The sequence below is a fragment of the Leptosomus discolor genome, chromosome 2 (genome assembly GCF_034619465.1).
Source record: "Leptosomus discolor isolate bLepDis1 chromosome 2, bLepDis1.hap2, whole genome shotgun sequence".
Classification (NCBI taxonomy): Eukaryota; Metazoa; Chordata; class Aves; order Leptosomiformes; family Leptosomidae; genus Leptosomus; species Leptosomus discolor.
Genome location: NC_141392.1, coordinates 67,607,156 through 67,628,160, shown reverse-complemented (window position 1 = coordinate 67,628,160; position 21,005 = coordinate 67,607,156). Strand labels below are relative to the sequence as shown.

The 21,005-nt window shown below is 40.2% G+C and overlaps 1 protein-coding gene across 1 annotated transcript in view; it reads right to left on the bottom strand.

Moving 5' to 3' along the window:
• PTPRK (protein tyrosine phosphatase receptor type K) overlaps window positions 1-21,005 on the bottom strand; it is a 416,718-nt gene that overhangs the window by 71,441 nt on the left and 324,272 nt on the right. The window contains exons 9-12 of the mRNA XM_086461237.1: window positions 15,513-15,622; window positions 14,052-14,253; window positions 11,031-11,136; window positions 2,614-2,887 (exon numbers count right to left, since the gene is read on the bottom strand). Of these exons, the coding sequence (XP_086317363.1) occupies window positions 2,614-2,887; window positions 11,031-11,136; window positions 14,052-14,253; window positions 15,513-15,622 (692 nt within the window). The remainder of the gene's footprint in view (window positions 1-2,613; window positions 2,888-11,030; window positions 11,137-14,051; window positions 14,254-15,512; window positions 15,623-21,005) is intronic.

Here is a 21,005-nt window from a genome sequence, read left to right as displayed (position 1 = left end):
GGAGGACTGGTGCACCTACTTGTGTCATGGCACAGAAATCCTGAGCCACTCCAACAGCACAGTGCAGCAAAGAAGATACATTTGCACAGCATTGCCTCCAGGCTTAGGTCTTGCTGCATCCTGACAGTCTTGAACAAAGTCACCTGAAGCACATCAGCAACATGCTCCCTCATGCCTCTGAGTGTGGAAGGAGCACAGAAGCAGCCCAGGTATCCCTTCCTGTAGGACGTAGTTAATCTACAACCTACATAATCCACTCAGGAAAGCCAGTGATTTGACAGCAATGCGCTTCAGAATAAGTTGCACATGCAAAGACAGTTTGTATGTTTTACTTTTTTTTCACGCTTCAGAAGTTTGGTCAGCAATTGAAACAAATGAACAGAGAAATGACTTGATCATGCACAGTTTGGACAACTTGAATAGACATGGGTCAGTCACAAACAGGGTTTTTGGCCTTTTTTTACAACATGCAGTCATTTTAAAGGCAAACATACTAAAATAGCATAAGGTTGCATGAGAGGATGCAGTTGCTGTTGTATTAGATCACTCTAAACAATATTAGCATGTAATTAGAAAATATAACAATGAGAGTTTCATTCTGTAAAACATGCTCCCTCTAGTCCTGCACCCCCCAGCACTTCATCCCTGAATACATCCCCTGGGATCTCTCTCCTCTTGAAGATTCCTGAGCAACAGGTAAAATATGTTGATGCTGTTTTGCAAACACAGCTTGAAAAGAACAAGCAAAACTGTAAATTGAGGCTTCACATAAGTATTCCATAAAGACAATTTTTCAATCTAAATTAGTATTCTCCCCAGTTACTGGATTTACTTGTCCACTTTTGTTCAAAATGTCTGCGATGATCACAGAGTAACCCTCATCCCAACGCTACTGTGCATTTCAGAGCATACTTTACCTCCCCTTGACTATTCTGGTGATCCCACCAGTTTATAGTAAAGCACCTGTTTAAATATTCTGCAGCTCAGAGGTTATCTTACAACGACTAGGTCTCTGTCCCAGTGGGATGCAGTGCAACCCCCCCCGAACTTTCCCCCAAATCACTCTAGGAACAGAAATCTGACTCAAAGTTTTAAATCATACCAGAGAAAACCATTTTAGGATTAAACTCTCTCATAAACTGAAATCAAGTTAAAGTATAAGAGGATGTGTTCTTCCCTTATCTTCTACTTCTCTGTCAAAATGTAAAAGCCAAAATAAAGATCTATTTTTGTATTTAATATTTTTATTTTACTTTTCCCTCCCATTTACTAATTGGGGAATGACAAAAATTTCCTCAAAATTTTACATGCCAGAAGCAAACAAAAGCAAAGAAAATTATTTGTAGCAGGTGAGGGAAACATCGATAAGTGTCTAGCAGTTACATTTTATTTTGCTTGGTTTGCTTTATACAGGTCTATAGATAAGAGCTAAAAAGAGAGAATGGTCTCTTCCAACAGAAGAAGCATCCAGTTTTCAAGCAGCTCCAGTACAGTTTCATTAGCTCCTGCTTTGCCCCCATTCTGACTTGACACATACACAATTTTCATTTACCGTAGGCAGAAGATGAGATTTTCTTCAAAAAGCTCCAAGGCAAGGCTGCCTGTTAGCTAGCATTTCTTTAGTCACCGCAGAGACCCAAATGTAAGGAAGGGTAAACATGGCTTCTGCTCCATTCCGATGGCTCCTGGTGCGTCTCAGCAGCTATCATTCTAGCTGTCCTTTCTAGTTCCTTTCTGACCTGTCTGGACACTTCATAGGGAGACTCCTATAGACATATTACTGCGATTTCCTTCAGTTTTCTAAACTATAAATGAAAACTTAAAATTTTAAAATATCTGGAGCTTCTGTGTTTACCACGTTTTCCCTCCTCCCTGATCATTTCCTCCCTCCCTCATTTTTCATTTATGAGAGGCAAAACCGTTCAAGAGCAACAGTATGGCACTTGCAGAGCCACAGTTGTTCTTCCCACCTGGATCTCCCTCCCTGGTGCTTTGCCCCCTTCCATATTCATTCAGAGGCAGCAGCAGTACTCAGCAACAGAGTTAAAAATGAAATTACACCAAGGAGGTAATGAAGGTGACTAACAGCTATACTTCTACTACTGCACAGCAGTGCAGCAGGCCTGAAGCACACCTTTTCAGAAAGGGTCTCGTAAACACACTGTGGGCCTAGGGTTACTTTCCCCTAAGCAAATTCTTACTTTTTATTTGACATTCAGTGCGAGAGTCTCAAAAAGTTTCTAACATTTTATCAGCCTGCTAAGCAGCCCACATTCTGTTTATCCTGCAGTAATTTAATTTTCTGAAGTGTACAAGTACTGAGAATTAGCAAAAGGACTGTGGATGTTATTTACCGAGGAAACAGAGTCACCGCACTGAAATTACTTTGCTCAGACGATTACTACAAGATGTATTAAACTCTCATCTAGTTGCAGTTACTATGATACAAGGGCGATGTGAAATGTGAATGGCACGCTGCCATGCTGTCACAGCGCGGAAGGGATTACAGCCGCGCCACTGCCAACACCTACTATGTCCAACTCTGACAGTCCTAATGGGCACCACAGGCACGTCTTTGACTCCTTCCAGGAGAAAGGTGTGGTTGGCACGTACCTTCTCGACGCTGCTCATGGCCTGGAAATAGATGTTGTAGCCTTTCCGAGGGGCCAGTGGTGGGTTCCAGAAACCCTGGTAAGTCCTGTTGTCACCCACGGTAAAGGGTGCTGGCTCTGGCAGGTTTCCTGGGGGCAGCTCAGCAGCAAAGTAATACGGCGACCCTCCGCTAAGAGCAGTCTGGTAAGTGACGGGGATTTGGTAGCACTCCATGGCACCCGTTTCTCGCTTTGTTCGGTGTGGGTGCAGCTCCTCAACAACGATCTGGTAGGCACTAGTGAGACAGAAGATGAGCATATTGTTAAGGTCACCTGCTAGGGTCAACTCTCTAGTCTCATAAAAATATTAACCCAATCGCTTTGTGTAAACTTAAAAAGACAACAAAGAAAAGAGAAAAGGAAAAGACAGCAGATGTATGGATGTAGAGGAGAAACAAAGGCTTGGAATATAGCAAAGATATCTAATTCAGCCATTGGAAAGAAGCAGTATCCATTTCTTTTCATGAAAAACAACAATACAAATCTATACACAACCTCCTAACAATGATTTTTTTTTTTTTTCCCTTTTCTATTGAAGAAACACAGGAATGAATCTGACTTTGAACCACAATAGATTAAACTCTCCGCTAATCGGAAGTATCTGAAGCTAGCTTTTTCCTTTGAAATTACATTAGAGAAAGCTGAGCTTCAAGGCCCAATATAATGACTGCCTCCAGGCTGTGCCTGAAGCACCAATTTGCAGTTGTCATATCATTAGAGACAGAATGTGCTGACAGGCTTCTCCACCTCTTGACCTTGCTGTGGCTTCTGTCTTGGCTCAGAGCTATGCAGATCTAAAGTACAAGTGACATGCTGCAATACAAGCACAGATGGACAGAAATCTGTCCATTCCACCAAAATAAACTGCCTCATTCCTCTACAGTTGTCAATGACAAAACGTTACAAGTTGCTGAAGCAGATGGCATGCGGCCTATTAAAATGCTATCCCAACCTCCCAATACCTCTCTTGAAATGGTCCATGGCTTGGTCAATTTACAAAATCACCTGCTCAAAATAGAACAGGTAATTATAATTCTTCTTTCTCCTTTAGGGGAACTACCTAACTGCAGGATGTTACCAACTCATTATAAGCTTCCTCTGCTCTGCGGAAGTACAAAACTTACATACTGAGAGCAGGAAACAATTCTGCAGTTTATAAGGAAAAAATAAAAAGAGAGTTTTTTGGGGTTTAAGAATTATATGTACACATACGCACATATACACACGTGCGTATACACACACACTATTTCTCATTTATATGCAGATACATTTGAGTATCTTACAAAAGATTAGTAAGAAAATATGCCTAAGCATGTAGACAAGACCTGAAGCTATTCAATTAAACTTGCAGAATTGCCTGTCTTGGTTTTGTTTTAAAGCTTTCTAAACAGAAAAAGGAAAATTGAATGTAGTTCTCGAAGCATCACTGCATTGCTGCAGGGACTCTGAAAGGCAAAGGCAAAGACAATCCTCCTTCTTTCAGAACTTATGGGGCAGCATTAAATTATTTTGTCAATTTTCTCTGCTACTACTGCCCAGAAAACCCAATAACTGTAGTGGCAGAGACAAAGTATGACACTAGGAAATGGAAGAAAGGAGAAAAGAAAAAAATAAGAAATTTGTTTCATGTCTTTCTTGAATCGAAAAAAACCAGTGAACATTCCCTTTTTCTAGCACCTAAAAAATTAAGGAGGAAAGCCTCTTCACTTTCAAAGTATCCAAAAGGAATATATAAAGTCACCTCATTTTTAAAACTCCAGGTAAAAAGAAGAACGTAAACAAAAAAATCCATGAGTTCGTTCCAGGGATCTCTGTTTCTCATAACCTGTTTGTGAACTAAGCATGGTTATAAATCACCCACTGTGGTAAACTCTGTGTATTAACCATGTCCATGGTTATGTGGCCTGTACCAAAAAATCACTTCCACAAGACCCCTGCACACCTAGAATCTTTCTTCAGACTTCAAAATTAATGTACTAGAAGAAAAAAAACCCTAAAAGCATCGATATTTTACAAACTTGACAGGATGTAAAATACTAAAAATAATTTTTGTTTATGATGTCCCAAAGGAAGAAATGACTACCGGCATTCATTCCCTCCCTGGCCTGGCCCTGGAGACCCAGGCACGGTTAAAACCACCATTCCTGAACCAGAAGCCAACTAGAGAGTACTAGGAACACAGACACCATGTCCTTGCTCCCTCCATTCTGCATTCTTCTCTCATGAGCTGCCAAAGGACTGGGACAGACACAAATTCTGCTCTCCAAAGCGCCAGGAGAGCAGGAAACTTGTCATCAGTGACACCCTGCCAACTTAGGAGGAAAAAGCCAGCAGGGAGAACGGAAGGACAGTGCAATGCCTGCACACGACAGAGGCAACCATCCCCTAGATGGGGGATGCCCAGTTTGTCACGCAGCTCAGAATCACAAAGTCACAGAGTGGTAGAGGTTGGAAGAGACCTCTGGAGATCATTTAGTCCAACCCCCCTGCTAAAGCAGGTTCACCTAGAGCAGGTCGCACAGGACGGCATCCAGGCGGGTTTTGAATATCTCCAGGGAAGAAGACTCCACAACCTCCCTGGGCAGCCTGTTCCAGTGCTCTGTCACCCTCAGAGTAAAGAAGTTTTTCCTCAAGTTCAAGTGGAACTTCCTGTGCTCTGGTTTGTGCCCATTGCCCCTTGTCCTGTCACTGGGCACCACTGAAAAGAGCCTGGCCCCATCCTCTTGACACCCACTCTTTAGATATTCATAAGCTTTGATCAGGTCCCCTCTGAGCCTTCTCTTCTCCTGACTAAAGAGACCCAGGTCTCTCAGCCTTTCCTTGTAGGAGAGATGCTTCAGCCCCCTGATCTTCTTAGTAGCCCTCCACTGGACTCTTTCCAGTAGCTCCCTATCCCTCTTGAAGCTGAGGTCCATCACAGTTACCAAATTAACTCCCTTCCCCGCGCTTATTTTCCCCATTTTATAGAATAAGGAATAAATAAGTTGTGGGTTGTTTTTTTTTTTTTTTAAAGGCATATCTCCTTTTTAAGGGTCAAGTCTGTTTGGAGACCAAAACAAACCAAAAATCAAAGATTAAGGGCATGAGAGTTAAATATCAGGAAAGTCTCATTTAATAATATCTTTTAAAAACACGCAGTAATTTTGTAATGTGATACAAGAAGTATGGCAAAATTCTAGGCATGAGATCACAATAAAATGTGAATGTTCTGAAAATTTTTCCAATAAAGTAATTTGCATAAAATATGCTTTAAAAATAATGCTTCTTAGGCCCCTACATCTGAAAAGCTACAAAATGTAGAAAATGTAGCCATCTGCATTTAAACAATTACTTTTAGTTAAAGAAAGAATAGAAAACTACAGAAAGTCTTTAAAGTCTCCAATGAGGCTTTATTTTATTTTATTTTTTTTACATTTTCACAAAGTATTTTTTTAAATGAAAGATGTCCCTGTCCTCTTAAACCTGATTACCCAGGATATGGAGAAGGCTGAGGTATTCAACAGCTTTTTTGCCTCAGTCTTCACTGGCAAGTGCTCCAGCCACACCACCCAAGTCGCAGAAGGCAGACGCAGGGACTTGGAGAATGAACTGACCACTGTAGGAGAAGATCAAATCTGAGATCACCTAAGGAACCTGAAGGTGCACAAGTCCACTGCGACCTGATGAGATGGATCCGTGGATCCTGAGGGAACTGGCAGATGAAGTGGCTAAGCCACTATCTGTCATATTTGAGAAGTCACGACAGTCTGGTGAAGTTCCCACTGACTGAAAAAGGGAAAACATAACTCCCAATTTAAAAAGTAAAGAAAGGAAAACCTGGGGAACTACAGGCCAGTCAGTCTCACCTCTGTGCCTGGCAAGACCGTGGAACTTATCTTCCTGGAAACTATGCTCGGACACATGGAAAATAAGGAGGTGACTGATGACAGTCAACATGGCTTCACTAAGGGATGTTCAAGTGGAGACCAGTGACAAGTGGCACTCCTCTGGGGTCAGTACTGGGACTGGTGCTGTTTAACACCTTTGTCGGCAACATGGACAGTGGGATTGAGCGCACCCTCAGCAAGTTTGCTGACAGCGCCAAGCTGTGTGATGCAGTGGGCACACTGGAGGGAAGGGAGGTCATCCAGAGGGACCTTGAGAGGCTGGAGAGGTGGGCCCATGCAAACCTCATGAAGTTCAAGGCCAAGTGAAAGGTCCTGCACCTGGGTCTGGGCAATCCCAAGCACAGATAACAGGCTGGGCCATAAATGGATTGAGAGCAGCCCTGCAGAGAAGGACTTGGGGGTGCTGGTAGATGGAAAACTGAATATGAGCCACCAGTGTGTGCTCACAGTCCAGAAGGCCAACTGCATCCCAGGCTGCATCAAGAGAAGTGTGGCCAGCTGGTCAAGGGAGGTGATTCTCCCCCTCTACTCCACTCTAGTGAGACCCCACCTGGAGTACTGTGTTCAGTTCTGGGGGCCCCAGCATAAGAAAGACATGGACCTGCTCAAGCTGGTCCAAAGGAGGGGAGTCAGGGTTGTTCAGCCTGGAGAAGAGAAGGCTCGGGAGACCTTATAGGTGCCTTCCAGTACCTAAAGGGGGCCTACAGTAAAGGTGGGGAGGGTCTATTTACCAGGGAGTGTAGTGATAGGACAAGAACTAATGGTTTCAAACTGAAAGAGGGTAGATTTAGATTAGACATTAGGAAGAAATTCTTTACTGTGAGGGTGGTGAGACACTGGAATGGGTTGCCCTGTTCAGGGGCAGGAAAGTGCTCCTAGTGCTCCTCAGCTGAGATTTTGCACGAAGAAATTATTTTTCGTGTCAAAAATTTAGTGGGTTTCTTTTTTCTTTTCTTTTTTAGTTAAGAAAACCTGCATAGTACCTCTCTATTGACCAAGACAATTACAAACAGCCAAAGGAAGCCCCTGCCAACAGATCCTCCTTTTCACCCTCTCTAAAAATTCAGGCTTCCAAAGAGGTATGGCAGTGGTGAACATGTCCATACTTCACCCCTATTCTGGCTAGGATTTAATACCAGCTAGATACTTCCTTTTATGTGTCTAGTGGAGAAAAAGCATCCTCTCCTTTGACAGGTGCCAGACTGATGACAGCCCAAGTTACAACTCCAGCTCTTGGAATTCCGACTGAAAACTAAGTTTTAGCTGATCCCTGCCACGGTCCACTTAGTCAGTCTTGATGCAAAATGAAAACCACCTGATTTTGCATATGGACGTATAAGAAAAACACTTTACCAATCAAATAAAATAAATCTAATCCTTAAAAAATGTCTATGCTGATTCTGATACAAGCTCTTTGTAATCCTCATCTGCAGTAGGATTTAAAAACAAAAGATTGTTTTGCTGATGCTCAGTTAAGATCCTTCAGAAAAACTACAGCAACAAATCACGTCTTCAAATGGATCACTGAAGCACCATTGATGCTACTGCCTGGGATCTCATCCACAAGATTGATGGTGAAACACTTTACAGTAAGCCTGAGCCATCCAGCCCTATCTCCCTTTGCATTTCTAGTTTGTAATTTGGTTTAAAACTTCAGGAGGCCGTAAAGAATGCTAGAGATTACACGGTAACACTTGACAGGGAAGGTATGATTAGTCATGTTTAAATTGTGATGACTATGGCATGTGGTGTCTTAAAGAAATGATTGACAGCTGCACATAGATTTCACTTGAGTTAAGAAATATCTCTTTCCTGGGGGACCGCACTGATGGAAACGCTGAGGTACCACAAAATCTGATCATAGTATAATTCTGTTTGTAAAAGCAAGAGAATATCAGACTAAACTCTTTCTTAAACATTTTGTTTTAAATTTATTTTCTTTTTAAAACACAGACCTACTGCTATTAAATAAAATTATCTTTTGACCATCTACAGCTCCAGGGATTAGAGGACTGGGTGCAAACAAACCTTTTCAAAAAGCAAGCTGTATTCTTCAATTTCAGGCTAAAAACCAGTATTTAAGTCCCTTCTACTCAATCACAGCTGCAGGCACGGTGATGCATTTTTTTCCCACCTGCCTAGTAACACTCATTATGGCAGCAAGCCAGCTTGTAGTGGAAACACAACTGCAGTGTGGATGGAGTGAAGCTTCACTAAAATGCATCATAAAGTTTAGTGAAATGCATTGAATCAATTCAGAATTTCACTGTGCTACATTTATCTCCCCTATTAAGAAGCTGCTGAAAAACACCTGACTGCAATATGCATAACTTCAGGAAAGGGAATGGGACCATGTCTTCTTCATTCCCATGGAGAATGCTCCTCAGTCCAAGTAAGGAATAAAACACCAGGTTTGTTTTAAGAATAAAGCCCAGCTCTCTGGTTATGGTGAAGGACTTACTTCCTTGGCCTCTTGATGTTAGAAATTTAATGTAACATCTTATGTTGGAGATGGAGAGGAAAGATGGGAGACAGGAAGACAGATGTATGCTTTTTGAGAACATAATCAAACAATAGTTATTAACACTGTCAAACTATCTATTAACTTTTAGTATGTAGATGCTTTTTGCCACCTTCAAAGGCCACAGTGACCACCTCATGCCATAGAACTGAGGATGCTGTAAGGAAAACTGAAAAAATATATGTGAGGTGGTATGCTGCAGGCTTACTCTGCAGTTGAGTTACTCGCCTGCCAGAACAGTGCAGAGACCAGAGCTCTCTGAGCTAGGTAAGAGTAATCCTCTAGCCACATCCCATCACACTACCAGTTCACGAAAGAAAAGCCACAGGAGAGAAACCCAGGATGTGAGACTGAGCCCCCTCAGGGTGGGTGTTGGGACTGAAGGTGGGAGCTTGCTGCTGTCTGCATAAATGTGCCACAGATAGGTTGCTGTAGAGAAGATGAGCATCGCCCCCAGCTGATCCCAGTGGTGTCTGGCAGATGTGCTCTGGGCAAGCCTACACATCAGCCCCCTCGGGGTTGTGGCCAGCACACGACTGAAAGGATTGGGCATAGATTAGATGAGACATAGATATCACATTTCTGAAACAGAAACAGCTCTGGATGTGGCCAGCAGCAGGACACCTGGAAGGTTTTAAAAACACCTACGGAGATGTAGAGTGAGTTTAAGCACCTATATAACTCGTGAGCATTTTCAGGTCACAGGTCTGGTTTCTACTCTATTGATTCCACAAAACTCTATTTTAGAAATCCAAGTTCTATACTGAATGTAGTCCTGTACATTTTATCATTCTTCACACCCCAAAAAATCCTAGGTTTGCTCCAGGGCAATCTTTCAGAAACTAATAATGTACGGAGTTACAATTTTATTTACGAATGTACACATCAATATAACCTATAAAAGGGACAAATCTGGATTATCTTCTATGACAGAATACAAATAAATAACTTGATCATATCAATCATAAGAGTGACTATACAATAAGCATGTAAAGATGCTTATAGGTGTGTGACTTATCCCCACAACATACATTCCTCTTCATGGAAACAGACTTAAACGGTTAATTTTCCTCTACTTCTAGGGCTCGGGCACATACTTGACATCAGCTGAGTCACTGTAACTGACTTAATGTAACACAGAATGAAATGCATTAGCCTGTATTTCTCTAAAATGTCACAAGGGTAAGAGCATGAAAAGGTTCTGATGCTCAGCAGCTAATTAACCCCCAATTAGTCAACCCTGTCCCTGAATATTGCTGATGCAGCCACATCAGTAAAACACAAATGGAATCAAATAGTATCACAAAATTTTTGCACTAACAAGCAGAAGTAAAAAGCACGATGTGGACTAATCTTTGCAAACAGAATTAAATTATCTCTCACTAGAGAGCAGAAAGGGAAAGACCCCTGAAAGTTAACAGAAATTAAACATTTTAATATGATTATGGGACACGCCAAATAAAATTTAATAGCTTGCTACATGACTTCTAGTAAGAAGTACTCAGAGGAAAAAGGTCAAATAGTTTGTATTCGTCACTATTATTCTCCCATTTCCTCTGAGCTTCCAATTTTCCAATCACACATATATGCTATAGAATAGCTGATTTGAAGCACTGTAGAGGAAGTGTTATTTTCAAATCCACTTCTGACAAACACCTTTCAACCTCATATTTCAGAGACACTGTGTGAAAGTAAAATGAAATGATAATGGACAGGAGGTAGTCCTGGGGACCTTAAATCAAACAGGACAGACAGCTGGATGATTCAGGTCACGACTATCTTTTTTAAAAAAGATAAATTTTTTTTCATTTTAATTACAGATCTATTGGCAAGCTCAGTCTAGCTAAGATAAACAATAGCAATGTCAAATGAATATCACTTGGAAGTGAACAGCTCTGTGAGCTGCGAGACAGCATATAATCAAATAAAAAATATCTTCTTGATTTTTTTTTTTTTTTTTTTTTTTTTTACCTGATAGGTGCACCTTTGGCCTGTGCCGGTCTCAAGAGTACAGTTATTGTAGTAGCAGTTTCATTGAGAGATGCATCGACTCCTTCATAGTCCGGTAAAGTGGGAGCTGATTAATGTTGAGTGGGAAGGAAAAGAACGAGAAACAAACCAGTGAAAACGTTTGGAATTTTCATGAGATTGTGGCTATTTGCAATATAGTACAAAGCCACAATCTTCATCAAGTACATGAGTCTTTTAAAACGATTTGTCAGACTGGCAGTCTTTTACTAGAACATGAATGGAACTTCACCAACAATTGATAAACCCATCCTAACTGCTCCCCCTCAAATCATGATACCTATCAAGTTAAACAGGTTTAATCAAGAACGACAGAATAGGAGGAGGTGACTGCCAAAAAGCCCTAAGACTACAAAATCCCATTTTGGACTCAGTCTTTCTACCTTACAAACAACTATATTCACCATCTTGAAGACCCAACCTCTACTACCTCTTTTCTTCCTCCTTCAGCAATTTAAGAACTTTTCACATTTCGTCTTAAACATCGTGGGAGACCACACCAATACGAACCAGAGTGCAGGAAAATTTGGCTTGGATAGGCACGCATTTGTGGACTAGAACTGGATAGGGGAGTCTATTCCCATGCCCATTTCTCCTTCCATTTCTAACAATGGATAGCCAAGCTGCTCATTAATCAGCTTCTGAACCGCTGCAGTTTTCAGCCAAGGGTATTAAGAAAAAACAAAATCAAAGTCAAAACTAGAATCAGTTCAGGAACTGATTCACTAACAGACTAGTCTCAGGACTTCATGGCAGCAATATTTATTGTGGGTTGGATGGCTGGTGTTGGTGATTACTTCAACCATCCAACTTTAATCTGCTGCCACAAACTTGTTACACTCGTAATACTGTTGCTGACTGCAGCTCAAATGCAAGGAAAGAAACAGGGTTTTCTGTGATCCAGAAAATAACAGATTTCTAATAATTATTACTATTCTTTAACAAGCCTGAAAGCTATTTGCATGAGGTTTTTCTATATGTGGCTGTACCTTTATAAAATTGTTTATGATGCCTGTATATTTCAAAATGAATGTTCACAAAAAAGATGTTTCCTAGCAGGATGTCAATCCAATTTAAGCCATAATAATTTTACAATAATATAATATAGTTACAATACTATATCAATAGATAGAAGAGCACTGAAAGATTAAAAGCCTTGCTTCATTAGTCCCAGATCCTAGATGAAGACAAAAATTGTTCTTATTTAAGGAAATATTATTTTATAGAGACAATGTTAATTTATAAATTACTGTTTACACCATGTTCACTAGGATCACAGCTACCACTTTTAAGCTTAGTTAAAAGCAATATTTTAATTCCTCACTAAAATAAAGCTAGCATTTCCTGAAACATACATGCTGCTTTGTAAAAAGTACCAGTTATGCAGAGCAAAACTATACAACAGTTCAACATAAAGCAAGATGAAAAAAAACCCAGTCTGAAACAGAGATACAAAGGGTGTCACAGCCTGCTTTTAAACTTTTGTAGTATCAACCGTATTTTGTCAACTAACAGACCCATACTGTGTCTAGAAAGTGTGGTAGACTGGATTCTGGACAAAATTCCCAAAATGTCTGTGTGGAAAAAGAGGGCATATCTGAAGAAGCCTGAACACATTGTAGTTCTAAATAATCCAAACGTGTTGAGGTGCTTATTTCTCAAAATACTGAAATGTCTCAGGGACAGACATTCTAGCAAGATACTACATAGTCACACCTGCTTTTTTTTCCTCCTACAAAAAGGTTAGAAGACAAGTATGCAATACTACACCACCATTATCCCTGAAAATTTATGAACTGGAATTTGTTGTGAAGAAACACAAAGACCTTAAAACAACCCAAGTAAAACATTAGACTTCAAAACAATCTAACAGCTAGATAAACAAAACAGAACATGACATTTGTGGGGGTTTTTTGTGGTTTGGTTGGGTTTTTTTGAAGGACTTGGAGTATGGAGGTGTGCTAGTGCTTATGGGCTGGGATGGAATTCAACAAATTGTTCCAGTTTACAACAACTACAGCATTTCACTTGCTATATAATTCAAGGAGCTCTGCCTTGATTTTTCTCACATTTTGATTTATGTGCATGTTTTTGGTAACAGGGCAAGGAGCCTACATCGGTATTTTCCCATAGAAATTGTAGGTGCATTCCAATACATTATTAACTTCCCTTTACAGGACAATGTAATTTTCATTATGGCAGATAATAAGCAAAATAGCCTCTTTGTGCTGTTTACACTTCTAAATGACTGACTTCTTTAATCTCTGCAATCATAAAATCAACAGTCCCTCTAGATACAGCATAGACTTATCTTCTGCTATCAACTGCATAAGCTACTATCTCATTTTTTGAGAATAATACTGAAATTTAAGAAAATAAAATATTTGATGTTACTTTCTTCTAGACTTTGCAGTGTGTTAAGATGAATAGCGTCAATCTTGGTGCACTTCGGTAAGTGAATAAAGGCATGAGGAAGCAGATCTACATGAATCTAGCAAAAGAAATTCACACTTCCTCCCAATTGCCCCGGTTCTGTTAAAGCTGCACGCTGCTGAGTGGTGTGTCACCTTCAGTAAGTCAGTTAATTTTCTGCATCTGACTTTACTAATCTGCAAAACAAATACAGTACTTAGTGACCTATGCCATGCTGTAAGGCTTAATTAGTTAAGGTTTATACAGCACTCCAAAATCTTCAGATGAAAGTACAAGACTACCCAAAAGCAAACAGTTAACAACTACAGGTGCGCAATTTCCACCTCATGCAAGGATTTATCCCTGAACTTATGCTACTGTTTGGCAAATATGCTCAAAAACATTGTCAGTAACATAGTTTCACAACATGATAGGATTTTGGGGGGGTTTCTTTCCCATTTAATGATTTTTCAAGTTTTACAAAAAAAAATTTTAAAAATCCCCCTCTCCACTTCAGCTTTTTATTTTTTCCCTGTTGTGTTTTGTTTTTACCTGAGATGTTGGTTGTTACATTGATCGTGGTTGCTGGTCCAAACCCTTTGACAGTGCTTGCACGTATAAAGAACTGGTAGGTAGTACCAGGGTGCAAGTGTGAGAAGATGTGGTGTGTGCTGTTCCACAGCTTCGACACGGTTTGCGGAGGTCCTGCGACTGGAACTGCAGGATCAAATGACCGTATGCTGCTATAGCTGACCTGCGAAAACAAGTTATTTTTGTAACAATTGTTACAGTTTCTGGCCCAAGGGGGATTAGGTTAGCTTGGCTGGAAAGGAAATAGAAGACACATGCTCATCTAGCTACCCAGCTATCTTGGGGATACCATGAGGACTTGGTATGTATTATCGTAGAGTCTGCTTCACTTAAAAGGCTATGCAGGTGCCTGTCATCTCTCTTTCTTTGTGATTTTAGTTCATGTATAGAAGAGAAATTTCTCTGTAACATTTAAGTTAGGACACTCCCACCATCTTCCCCATCTCCACCAAAAGCCTTTATTTTTCACTTCTTGCAATACATTTCCCTCTCCTCTTCTAGTAATCATATTTAAATGCTGTCCAAATCAAACTAATACATTTAAAGCCAGCAATGATATCTTAATGTACTTGTTTTGACTGGGATGGAGTTAATTTTCTTCATAGCAGCTCATACGGTGCTGTGTTTTGGATTTGTGATTAAAACACAAAGGCTCGCACTTCTGCCCTTCTGATTTGTACCCCATCCCACTGTGGGGGAGTGGGTGAGCGGCTGAGTGGAGTTGAGCTGCCCACCAGGGTTAACCCACACTATTTAAAGAATTTTGTTAGTGCTAAATAGATAAACAAACATATTTAAGGGGTTTTGTTTGGTTAGTTGGTTTGTCTTCCTCCTATAATTCACTAGTACACAAAATTATATCCTCTGTTTCTTTAAAAAAAGAGTGCTGGGAAGGATGGTGTTTGTTCCTCAAGTCAGCTCGTGTTTCCTGCCAACCTCCTGTGGAGGTCCCCAGAAAGCTGATATATTAATTACACTTCAAGTAGAACATATATGGAGGTTTTCTTGAAGGGTGATATCTAAAGATCTGACAAAGCTAAAAAGCATTGCTCCACATTTAATAACCATTTTCTTTTTCATGTAACCTTCTCTTCCAACAAAGACAATTTCACAGATCATGGCTGTCATGGCTTTGGAAGGGCATATAGTAATGATACAAGATTTTAAAAACTAGCACCTCCCACATGGATTGTAATATTGTTATACTCACATGCTAAAGCCACTTGACAGGACCGGCCAGCAAGAACGTGCACCATAATTATGATTTTTGAATATCTAACCACTACACAAAATCCCGTATCCCGTAAATGAAAGTAGCATAAAATTGAATAGCTGCCTACAGAGCATAAACACTCACCGAGCCACCCCTCTTGTCGCACTTTCCTAGGCCTATCCTATGCTTGTCAGCTGTTTAATGATTACCTCATACTGAGTAATGATGCCATTTGGATCCACAGGTTCCTTCCAGTTGAGGAAGATCTTATCTTCAAAAGGAGTTCCTTTCACCGACTTGGCAGGTATAGGACCTGGCACTACAAACAAAATAAAACTTTTAAAAATAGTAAATTCAAGAGACGGAGAAGTTAAAGAGATGACAGAACATCCTATTAAAACCAAAAGTGAGCGTGAGTCTATTTTTATTAATATTCATTCGCATGCAAAAGGCACCGGTAGAGAGTATGAAAAAGCACATCAAAGCGTATTTTGTCATTTGCAGTGCAGAGAGAGCATGAAGTTGAAACGTTATCCCCACATATGGTTTTCAAAACCTAATGCAAAGTCAAATTGTCTCATAGTATAGCCAGGGGAAACAGTTCAAGCTAGATTACTACTTCAGGGAACATCACTGAACTCTGTAATAAGCGTATCTTAGGACAAGGACTACATGGTTTTAAAATCCTTTTAAAAAGAAAAATCAAAGGCAAAGAAGAGCCTCTGTTATACAGGATCTTCCAAACGAGAGAAATGCTTACAAAATAGTTTTCAGTCACTGCTTCTTATGATTTGTTGTTTTAGAAAGAAATCCTCATTTAAAGAGGGGGCTGGGCACAGGGCAAGCACATCAGCTCAGCTGCCACTTCTTTCAGCCACTGATGTGCTCGTGCTGCAGAAGGATCAAAAGTGCTTACTTTAAATCTTTCCAATAAGAAACATTTTCAAAGCTTTGAACTGAACTACACTAAAATGACCCCACTTTCTTAATTTAAATGGAACCAATACCCCTGGTGTAATAACAAGTCTGAAGTGTCACCTCAGGCCTCTTTGCCTCAGTGATTCACAGTACCTGGTAATCCCATCAACACCAGGCAGGAACACTTAGTTATCTCCCATTTCGGCTTACAAGATAGTTTTGCTACACATACGGTCCCTTTTTAAACACAGCAGCTCATCTAGATGTGAACACATACATGCTGAAAGAAGGGGAGGAGGGTAAGAGAGTGCCTGAAGAAACCCTGAACCCAAAGAAATACCTTCCCCACTTAAAAAGCTAAAGCTGCCCAAATCTGCAGTCTTTCAAGCTAAAATGTTACTTCTGTTCAATATATTGACATATATTTCTCTTCCCTTCTTAATTGGCCTATTTACTTCAACTTTCACTGAGCCTCATGCATGACATTTCTTGGGCATTAACTACCAAAGCAGACTGAAGTTTTACAAAGAGTAAAAATAAATTAAAACCTGCTGGATCAAAGAAAATGCCATGCACTATGCTAGCAGCACCAAGGAGTGAGTGGTCTGTCCCAATAGCGGGATTTATTTAAATCTACACAGAAGCTATAAATAATGATCTGACCCTTGGTACAAACGATATAATTTGGCACATTAATAAGAAATTCATGGAGTCAAAAAAGTCCACGAGTGAAGAGATGAGAGCTACACAGAAACTGTTAATCCATCTATCAAATGAAGACTTAGGAGACGTGAACTAAAATCATACGCTGTTGCTTTGCTTCAGAGTCCCGATACAGACTGGGCAATGGATGAAGGCAGACACACCACGACAGCCCCCGTGCACTGTTCGTGGCATTGAGAGACTTGCTGTAGGCAACACTTTGTTTTTTTTGTAGGAATGCTCTATGTCTTCAATGAGGTATGAATATACCCTGATGCCCACATTTTCCCTGGAAGATGCGTGCACGTGTGTGTGTGTGCGCGCGCGCACTTACATCTGTGTTTGGGAGAGAATACAGGAATGCATTGAGGCACGTACACAGAATATGGAATTTGACACAATCACCTCTAAGGCATACGAGGTAAAAAGAAAACAGACACAATTGCTCAAAAACCTGCAAAACACTTCTTGCATGGTGCTTTTAAAGAACATGTTTCATATTCAATTTAAAACAGGGTGCAGGGCTCTACGTTTGCGGGTTGCATAAAGCCACCTACATTTTCTGTTTAAACACCCAAGTGGGAGAAGCCTCTAGGCTCATCACATCGCATGACTGTGTTCTCCTGCAATATAAAATTTGTTGCTTGTGGCAAGCAGCAGCAATGTTAAACTGACTGGAACTACATGATTCCAGTTAGTTTCATGCTTCTTTTCCCACTGGCATGGGAAGGGCACAACAACAGAAGCTAGCATAGCGATGAGCAGCTTGCTAGGAATCCCAGCAAAAATAAGGTCAGAAAGTAAAGGAGAGCAAGTGTCTAGACAAAGAGAATAGTAATTCCCACATACCTCACCCACCCCTGTAAATTCACAAAAAATGAAGCTTGGGATCAGCTTAAATTATTTGATAGCTCAACTGGAATTAAAACAAATAAATAAATAAATGTCCCAATGCCTAGAAAAGGAATATAAATTAATTTTAGTTTGAAGGACATGCTTTGATGTGTCTGAAGTTATTTTTTCCCTTCCATTTTTCAGTTCAACCACAGTAAAAAGGTCTTTTAATTGCACAGCTTTACCAAAGGGGCAAAGGGAAGCAAGGAAAGAAGAAAGCAGGAGCAAAGGAATTTACTTAAAGAACATAGTATATATGAGCAAGCCCATAGATTCACCAGTCAGGTTAGTCAAAATAATGCCTAAAAGTCCTCATTTGTGTTTTATGTCTTTGTTCTCAGGCCAGTATTAGTTACAAACAGAAATTTTAAAAAGGCTGAATTTAGTAAACCAACCTAAACACACAAAAAGCCAACAATAAAAGAACAACAGCAAGGTAACCTGTTGGTAACACTACCATGAAGACTCAAACTGCATCCTTCCATGTAGGCAGCCATTTCTGTGTATTTTCTACGACTCCCAGGACTCAAGAAATACCTTAAACTTCACCTTTCAAAAGCAGCATTAAGAACCTTCCCCTTTATATGATATTTAGCAAGGACTCAGGTGAAAAACAGTGAGGTAAACATCACCCTTGTGCTGATATGCTGACAATAGTTTTCAAAAACATCCTCACAAATAGCTCAAAAGGCTTTCTTCAGGCTTGTGTGTGCATCTCCAGAAGCTCCACAGCTCACCACAGTGCACCTGTGCTGCCTTCTCAACTCCCATTCTTCTTCCTACGTGAGCTGTCGCTCTTCCACTTGGACTTATGGACAGTCTATACTGGATCAAAACACTCAAGACTATTAGAAGTGTATATTAAGGTGAAGTACGTTACTTAAGATTCCCTATCAATGTCCAGGTATCTGAATAATTCAAAAAGTGTAAGTAGCTGCTAGAGGAGCTGGACTCAGACCTTTTGGCCTCTGCACCCTCTCTTTAAAAAGATTCTGGTCCCATTGATTTTCTTTCCATCTGCTGACCTTGTGAAGTGTGACCCCACCATGTCTCAGTGACAACAACAGTAAACACTCTTTCTTTCACATGCATTATTCTATGCTAAACTTCCAATAAGTCAAGGTTTACACTTATCTGAAGAAGTGAAAGCCTTTAGGTGGGTTTAACTGTATGGGTTGCAGAAAAGATTTTGAATTTAAGCAAAAAAAAAAAAGTACCATCTTTCCCATAAACAAGAATGCAAACATAAACCGCACATGTATATAAAAATAACATAAAACAAATTCAAAGGGAATTTCAGCAATGTTTTATAGTGGAAATATCACAAGCTCTTCTTTTACTATTTACATGCATTTCCAGAGCTCTTTTAATGAAGCTATATATTCATCTAGTGAATAGCTGATAATCTTTTCTTCTACATACATGTGGGATGGTGGATTTTCATGAATAGTATTCATAACAAAAGCACAAACCATCAATCTGATATCAGACCAATTCAATTTAGAGCAATATATTTGCATTAAATTATGTCACAGTCACAAATAAATTGTTATTCACAAATAAGTGTCACCTAAACCTTGTTCTATGGGAAATTTATATTACAATACATTACTTCTGGAAAAACAACGTATTAACTGACACCAACCACTATAAAAACGAATTTATATTGCTTCAGTTTTCCTGCTACAAAATAATGAAAGTGCATGTAAACAGAGTATTTTTATTATTATTACACTCTGTGAAAGCTGTGTAGAGTATTATTATGCTATATGGTAAAGGCTATGTGCAGATATACACATGGTTACACTGGGAAAAAATCCTTTCTGGTATTCTAAAGTGTATCAGCAGCAAACTTACAGACTTTCCTTGAAGGTAGATGCTGATTTTCAGGACATGGTGACAGTCAATCTCTTCTACTGTTTAAACGTTACAAGCAATTAAAATGGCCCACCTTTCCATTGGCTTTTTCTGAGGGATTTACCATTTTAACATTATGCTTTGCTACAACTGAAGACTAAGCCTTAAATAGAAGCAAATTTTATATAATAAAAAGGGGGAAAAAAAGAAATTAAAAAAAAATCAGAATTGCTATTACAACTCTTTACCATTTGCAGCAAAGGCAGTGACAAAAATGACTTCTATGGAAATCGCTCGAGTTCCACCATCTGCAGTGAAGAACAAAACGCAACTGAACGCTGTTGAGAAGAAAACCGATTGTGTATAACAGCCTCCGTCGGCGCATGAGCTCTTTGGCTAACGAACTCTCCTCCTGCGGGAGCCCTGGAAGGTGGCAGGGGTGCGGCTCTACCCAGGCGGTGGGCAGCGGGGGGGTCACCGGGCTGCACTCCCCAGGTGAAAGGCCACAGCCCTGCACTGCTGGGCTGCATGGGCGCTGACCTGCTCACGCCTGCGACCTGTCTCCGTACCTCCTAGCCTGTTTAAAATTTCTAAAGTAACAAACATAAATGTTTACAATCAAGCTACTAAGCAAGCTGACAGAAGCTGATCAGTTTCAGGGGTGGTGGCCATCACAGTAGATATTGGTGCAAGTATCAAACAGGGTTAAATTCCCAAGTTCTGGATTTGCTGAATTCGGGGGCTCTGGCACCTAACACAGTATTTTGTTTAAAGCCTTTTTACACCAAATGCTGACTTCAGTACTCCTCGTTTCTGGAATATGGAAACGTTTCTCCATGCCAGGGTGAATAAACCTCACATACTCACATACCTTACAACCTTCTAAAAACATGCAAATGAGTATTTGGAGAGTGCTTTCAGCTAGCGCATGGCTTGGGAATAACGGGAACTCGTGGGCCCAGGTGTAAGCCCTCATTCCACTGCAAACTGCTGAAATAGCCACTAATTCTGGCCTATTTGCTGGCATCGTTACGTCAAACACACCATTTCAACAAAGACTCTCATATGCAATATCACTTTTTCAGCTATGAAGCTTCTAATATGGTTATCTACAGGAAACGAAAGTAGGAAGTTGTTTCAGCCAGGGTAAATAATCCTGTGTTTCAGGGCCAATTTTTCTGGAGCTATTAATATAAAACCTAGCTTGTATTTCTAGTCTCTGCAATACCTTAAAACAGCTTGCTTAATTTCTCATTTGTTCAGTGTAACCTTAAAAAAATAAATATCTGCTAATAATTTCAATATTTTTCTTACTTTCTCACATGTCTTTC